This window comes from Furipterus horrens, unplaced genomic scaffold (genome assembly GCF_987537825.1).
Source record: "Furipterus horrens unplaced genomic scaffold, mFurHor1.1.pri manual_scaffold_2, whole genome shotgun sequence".
Taxonomy (NCBI): Eukaryota; Metazoa; Chordata; class Mammalia; order Chiroptera; family Furipteridae; genus Furipterus; species Furipterus horrens.
In genome coordinates this window covers 34173786-34180984 of record NW_028327172.1, presented here as the reverse complement: position 1 = coordinate 34180984, position 7199 = coordinate 34173786, and the positions used below count along the sequence as shown (strand labels likewise).

Below are 7199 nucleotides of genomic sequence, written 5' to 3'. Positions count from 1 at the left end.
CAGGGAGCGGAGGGCCAAGCCTTGGGCCCAACAGGCTCCAGCGTGGGGACAGTCTGCAGGGCACAGACAAGGCCATACACAGAGATCATAAAACAAAATTTATCTTTAATTTGTAAGTGTCAACAGCAGTACAAAAGATGGAGTGATGACAACTAGATTAAGGGTAGAGAGGACAGTCTTGAGGTAAATGAGCATAAATAGGCAGTTCTTATAGACACTCCCCTGAGGGGCCTCGGCCCCAGCATGGCATATACATTATCACCCAATGATGGCATGTTTGACATTATCAGGAAAGCACCTTGTGCAAAAAGGAAAAAAAAGTAGCTAAGGTGCCAACATACACCAAGATAGATAAAGACAAAAGTGTGTCTTTCAATTTTGTCTTTTCCCTTAATTATGAGGCATGGGGAAGGGGTGGAGGAGACTTTAAATGTACCACTGGAAGATTATTCAATGTTGAGTTTTGTCTCACGTCAATACTGCACAACAAAATCCAAGACCTTTGAGTATGCAACAAAGCTAAGAACAATGAGTCATTCCTTTAAATTTGAAGAGATATTTTTTCCCCCATTTCTTTAATCCTTAGCAAACTTTTTTGTTTCCATTATCAAGAGGAGCGTGTGAGAAAGATGTGATGGCAACCCTTAAGGTCATTTAAAAACTTTACACTGGACTGTACAAGATTTTTTTTTTTTTTTGATAAACTATTTACATTTTCAGACTTTCAAACATATTCAAAGCAGCAATAGACACTAGTTTTTATGGTTTTTGTTTTTTCTAATTGCCCAAATAGTTACCAGCCATGGGCCAAGTAGGTACCTGCATTGTACATAGAATTTCTACAAAGAAAATCTGCAGTTAAGATTTGCTCAAGGGTGTATTCAATGCCTTCAGCATCTCAAGGGCCACACCCGCAGTGTTGCTAGAGGAACCAAAGCACAGTACCTTGACAACAGCCCTACACAAACTTTACACTTTGAAACAGCAGCCAGCATGTCAGTCCAGCATGTCAGTGAATTGTGCTGATTAAATTAACATAGAATACAATCTCACAATATACATCACAAATTACAATGTCGGGAAATAAAAAGAGTTACAGTAAGATAAGTTATGTAGTAACAGCTTATGAGCTTGTCTAATGTAATAAAAGTTTTACATGGCAAATACAATAATGCATGAACATAAATGCTAGCATTCTAACTTGCTACAAGCTGGAGAAGGGTACAATAAAGACTGCACTTTCAAAAAAAGCAAGAACACATATGACAAAGGAAGACAAACGGAGAATGCACACGAGCGGGTCTGCAGTGTGCAGCATACAAAACAGTTAAATATTTGCACATTCCCCATACTCCAAGAGCACCAGCACTGAGACCTCACTCTACGTTTGTGGTTCTTCAGGAATAAGAAACTACCGAGTCAGAGATGTCGCTGAGTTGCCTTCAAGCTTTCAGAGTGCCACGGACGCCAATTAGAAGAGCATCTGCCCTGTTACCTGTCTGCCCTGCCCCCACCCCCAAAGTATAGCATTTTGAATACTTGTTCATGAGCTTTGGGAAAGCGATCTGTCCCCAAAGGAAGATCTGGGATGGGGATGAAAAATAAATGTGTGTTTGCATATCAGTACTTTCAATGATTATCAGCAGAGGGTTACACTCAATAGCATAGGGCATCAGAAACAGAACATAATCGGCAGGAATAACAGATAGAAGTTGTTTATTGAGGAGGAAAACATGTCAGGGGGCAGAAGACTTAAGGAAACGATGCAAGTGCTTTTGTAAAAGGATAAATGAGGTCATACAATATTATTATACTTTGAGAAGTGAGCTTAAGTGCCAACTCAGTCCTTAGACAAATGTGTACAAAATCAGGTAAGATTACAGCAACCATTTTATCATTTTCTCATAACAAAGGAAGACCCAGTAATAATTCCAATACATTCCTCTAGTTGCATTGTTTGCAGTTGTTGGCACTTGGTACAGGACTTCTCATATGATTTAAAACTACTAAGTGATGCTTTTTCCTCTCCCTAATGAGTAGGGAATGTTCACCTCTTTGCAAAATTAGTAAACTGAGAGAAGCAGCCTCAGCTGTGGTGCTCAAGTGGCCAGGCTGCCTTCCTACTGGGGGTAGATGGGCTTCCTCGAAACAATTCCTGCTTTCAGCTGGTGCCTGTGCTCCTGGCTTGGGAGGGTGTGCTCCGAAGAAGCAGCCTGGCTCCATAAGGAAAAGAAAGAGGCCTTTAATTTCAGCCCTAGAACGATCACACCCTTTTCAAACACCCAGGCCCCAATGGGGCTAATGTTCAGGGGAGGCCAGAATTTGACAAGCTCAATAGCACAGTGAGCCCACACCTGAATTTAGAACTTGGCCTGGGAGTCCGTGTCAGGACCCTGGCAAATCAAATGAGGCCCGAGGACAAGGCTGGGGAGTATCAAATACCAGATGAAGCAAACTGATGTGCTCCCAACAGGTTGAGCTGGAGATGTGTGAATAAACAAAGCTCTCGTACCTTCTGAGAAAAGATACTGCATCGTATCTGCCAGGGAAATAGAGAAATTGCCTGCCTGGCTGTTCTGTCCACAGATTGACTTTTTCTCTTTCTTTCATTTTCTTTTTCTTTCTTCCTTCCTTCCTTTCTTTCTTCCTTTTCTTCCTTCCTTCCTTTCTTTCTTTTTCTTTCTTTCCTTTTTCATTCCTTTCTTCCTATTCCTTGTGGTCCATTTTTAGGACAGGACTGTCTGCCATTGTGCCTGTTCTAAGTGACATGGAAAAATCCTAACCCTATAAGTTTTTGTTTGTTCGTTTGTTTTTACCAAAATGGAGATAATATTTATCTTTGATTTGAAGATACTAATCTAATTGGCATTGTGGGACTTTTGTTAATGGCCAATCTCAGAGGCAGATTTTTGCTATTATAACAACATCCGTGCTTCTCGCTATTACACGGCCACAGGACGACCTTATACAATTTATGTGGATTCACAAAGCAAACTGACTCTCTCCCAGAGGTACTGGAAACACGGTGTGTTCAATTCATTGACTTTCTATAAGAAAAAGCATTCTGGTCTCAGTCTGTGGACAGTGAGCTCTGGCTGCACAAAAACTCGAGGAGGGGGGAGGGGGTCGCTGTTGCTGCCCCAGCTCCAGGTGGAGCGCGGCTCCCTCCTGTGGCGGGTACGTCGCCACCCCCATGAGGCACAGGGACGGGTCGACTTCTAGTCTGGACTGACATATGGATAGAGAACAAAAAGGAAATACATAACTTAAATCTCACTAAGCATTCCTGAACCAAAAATAAATTCTATTTCTATGTTACATTTACACAATTAGAAAAATCTAAAATGAGATGGTAAGATCGTAAAAACTTTGTTTAAGCCCCGCTGCAAATAAAGTGAAGTGATCCCTATGATTGTCATTCTTAATTTCCAAAGATATATTTAGAGCCACACTTGGCTAATAAATAGAATAAACTGCTTATGCGCAGAATTTAGATTCAAATACAGCATCACTGTTTGACCCAACGAAAGGGATGTTTACAATCAGATCATTCCTGAATAGCCTTTCACTTTTGAGAACACAGCTAGAAGTAACTGAACCCCAGGACTGAGGCAGAGCTGGAGCTAAAACAAAGTGTTCATACACACATGTATTTTGCATAAATAAATGAAATAACAAGACATAAAAATGACTCAAATCCGGCAACTGTGAGGCAAGCCCACACGAGTCGAAACAGATGACTTTTGTTCATGTAGTTTTCGTACAACAGTTTCACATTAGTCAGAAGTGATAAAAAATACCATTTATATCCAGTGCTTATAACACTTACGAAACAACATCTGTGAGTGTGTGTGTTTTTTGTTGTTTTTTTGTTTGTTTGTTTTGTTTTGTTTTTACTACAAGTGAAATCAAGTTTCAGTCCTAAAGAACAGTCCCTTGTTCTCCGCCAGCCCAGAATATCGTTTTGGCATGGTCATAAAACAAACAGAATTAACCTGCTATTCTAAATGTTTGCCTTTGTGCAAAATTAATTACATACAATACAACGCTAGCCATACAGCGCTCTACCTACGCAACAAAATAAAGAAGGAGTGGGAAACAGCAAAGGCAAAAGTCAGAGAATGAGAAAAAAAACATGAGAATGAACTGAGGAGGAGAAGCACATATTCAAAAGAAATCAGTAAGACAATAATAAATACTCATCTTTTTGAGAAAAAAAAGACCTCCTCCTCATTTGAAATAAATGTACAAAAACAAAGTTCCAATCCCCAACCAATATTAAGAACAAAACATTCCTATCAGTACCTTAGTCAGCTTATAGAGAGCACTCCCAGCTAATGACATAGCCAGTAATATCTTGCCTAGACCTATTTATTGCTATTAGATATGGCCTTGAGCACTCTTTAAATAAATATGAAGGTACACTATTTTATTCCAAGTGACAAAATGGCTCAAGAAGTATGACGGGACTGTTCCTATGTCCTGGTGATCAGATTCTGGGTTGTCCTATGAGGTGAACTGTCTCATTCACAGACATTCTCCATTGAACCACTCTGGGTGCCCCCCGCCCCCTGTGCCCATAGGCAATCAGTTCTGGTTTCAGGAAGGTCAAAATGGCGTGGCCACACTCCTCCAGCTAGGAGATGGGGAACAAAACCTCACTGCCTCCCAGCCCATCAGCACATCTCCAGAAAACCCCTGTGTGACAAATGCAGTTGATCTAGTTCACAGGGAGGTCTGCCCTCACATGGCCACGGGTAGAGGGCGTGAGCCAGAAGGAAGTGTCTGCTGCCCCAGGAGGAGAGGATCTGTTCCCCAGAGTTAACAGTAGGAACATCCCCTCTGGGGAATGTATTTCCCCTCCTTCTCCTTCCCTATGGTTTTCTCTCATTCTCTGAATGTATCATGAGTACCAGCCTCTGTCTTTTCTTTGAGGCTGTCATGTGGTGTCTCGCATCCTGGGGACTTTGCGAAGAACTCCCTAGATGTGCCATATGGGACAAGGCAGCTCAGTGTACAGGCACCAGCCAATGACAGCATTGCTGTAGCCTCCTCTGTGGCCCACACCTTGGGCTTTAGGTTTGGCTGCAGGAGTCTCTGCCCGGAAGTCACCACCACTGACCCTTGCTGCTGAGTGGCATTCAGGGGAAATGCCATTGAGGCAGATCCTACCACTTGCTGCTGGGCTGACATAGGGGGAAATTCTGGCAAAAGATTCAAGGTCACAGCAGACCTTAGGGGCATAGCTGTTGAAGTGTAAGACTGCACCTGCATCCAAACACACAGCCCTGCGGCCAGATATACACTCCTGTATAAAAACAATATAGGTAATTGAATAGTACCTTGTTTCAGAAATGCTTCCAGATGCTCTGGGGACATAAAATCACTATGTACATCTTTTGTATCTAGCAGGAGAAGGAGGTGAAAAGGGCTGAAAGGTTCTTCAGGGAAGGACAGTGAAAAACAAAAATTATTAAATTAATGCCACCAACAATTTTTTAAAAATAAATAGTTAAGTGGACCCTTGACATTCTGGAATGAATAAATTATTTAAGAGAAAATGTGTTAAGACTGAATGTCAGGGTTAAAGGCAAAGGGATAATGGATGTAGTGAGAGGTGGTCTCAGGCAGAGAAGACCACCTTGTCGGTATCTGGTGTGATGATCGCTCCGGTGTGTGAACGTCATACCACGTCACACACTGATGGCACGTCAAGAGGCAAACACGATTGGGTACATGCACTGTGGCAACCTTGTTCATTCCTTACAATATCTTGTCTCCAGATTCCTGAGTACTCTACCATTTTCTGGAAAAAAAAAATGTATGCTTTGCTATTTTATTTTAAGATGCCAAAGATTGTCTAAGACTTTGCAGTGTCTCCTTTAAGACTTTTAAAATATTAAGATTCAAAAGTGATGAAAACGTTTGGCACATTCAAAGTTGAACTCTACACATGGAAACGTGGAATTCCGAGGCCTTTCGAATATGCTCTGCATGCAGCTGCACACGCCATGGACTTGTTCTGTTTCACAACGTGAACTCCTCAGCTGTTTTCTAAAGTAAGTCAGAATAAAAACACATTCACAACCTGGAGGCCGGCACAGCATACCTGAGTGAGAATGTTTAACCCCATCTAAAACAGTAACTTAAACCTTTATCAACATCCAAAAGAAAAAAAAAGTAAGACAAAAATATAAGACTTGTAAGACAGCTATGGGTTGAGATAAGTTTTCAAGTCCTGGTGTCTCATATTTAATATGTCTTCACCTAAATTTAAAAAACAACAACAACAACAATAACAATAACGACAAAAAACTCAAGTTCATGAAAAATCAGGGAAAACTTAATCTGTCTCACACTTTACAAAACAATTAAGACCATTCTGCTGATGTAATTGTGGAGCCACAAATGCATGCGGGCTCTTAATTAAGAACTTTTTGTTGGGGAAGGGGATGTGAAATGTCAGAGTATTTTACTTCAGCAAACAAACACTCCTCAGTTGGCACTGACAGCTTCCGGGGCTTCGTTTTCACTGCTATAGTCTGATTTGGGATCATCTTCATAGTCGTCATACATTTCCATTTCATCCTCTCCATTAATCATCTCATTCCCAGCTAGGCTCCCGCCATCTGTCTTCATGCCGTAAGTGCTCTGGATGACCGGGAGGCTGGGCTCGGGGCTGGCCGAGGTGCTAGAGCAGTCAGATGTCATCTGAGGTGATGGTGTGGTAGTTGCCATAGTAATAGCACCAGGATACACAACACCTGTTCCTGTGGTGATTGGAATCTGAGGCTGTTGCCTGTATAGATTCAAAAAAATAAAATAAAACAGGAGGAAATCTCTCTCTCTCTCTCTCTCTCTCTTTCTTCTTCTGGGTGGCATTGAGATTCATCCCCCACACATTCCAAAGGAGGGAGCTGTGTGACATTCTAAGCAAATGACAAAATGTGACAAAAGTGTTCCCTAGAGGAATCCTGTAAGTCTCCCTGATGCCATGGTTGGGGGTTAAGCAATATAATGGAGCAATGTATTAATAGTTTTGCAACATACAAGCAGTGTTCTTACCACATTGTAAATTTGGCAAAGCTTGGATAACATTCAGCATTTGGAACAAATGTTGAGGTTAATTCCATAGTGTTACATATGAGATTGTTTTCAAAGATTCTCCCAGAACATTAAAAAAAAGACTGGTAACATGA

The 7199-nt window shown here is 41.4% G+C and overlaps 1 protein-coding gene across 13 annotated transcripts in view; it reads right to left on the bottom strand.

Moving 5' to 3' along the window:
* Positions 1-2860: 2860 nt before the first annotated feature.
* Positions 2861-7199, bottom strand: part of SOX6 (SRY-box transcription factor 6) — a 611663-nt gene continuing 607324 nt past the window's right edge. For all 13 annotated transcript variants that reach the window (XM_090263661.1, XM_090263689.1, XM_090263681.1 and 10 more), the window contains one exon: positions 2861-6799. In XM_090263661.1, the coding sequence (XP_090119787.1) occupies positions 6496-6799 (304 nt within the window). In that variant the 3' untranslated portion in view covers positions 2861-6495. The remainder of the gene's footprint in view (positions 6800-7199) is intronic.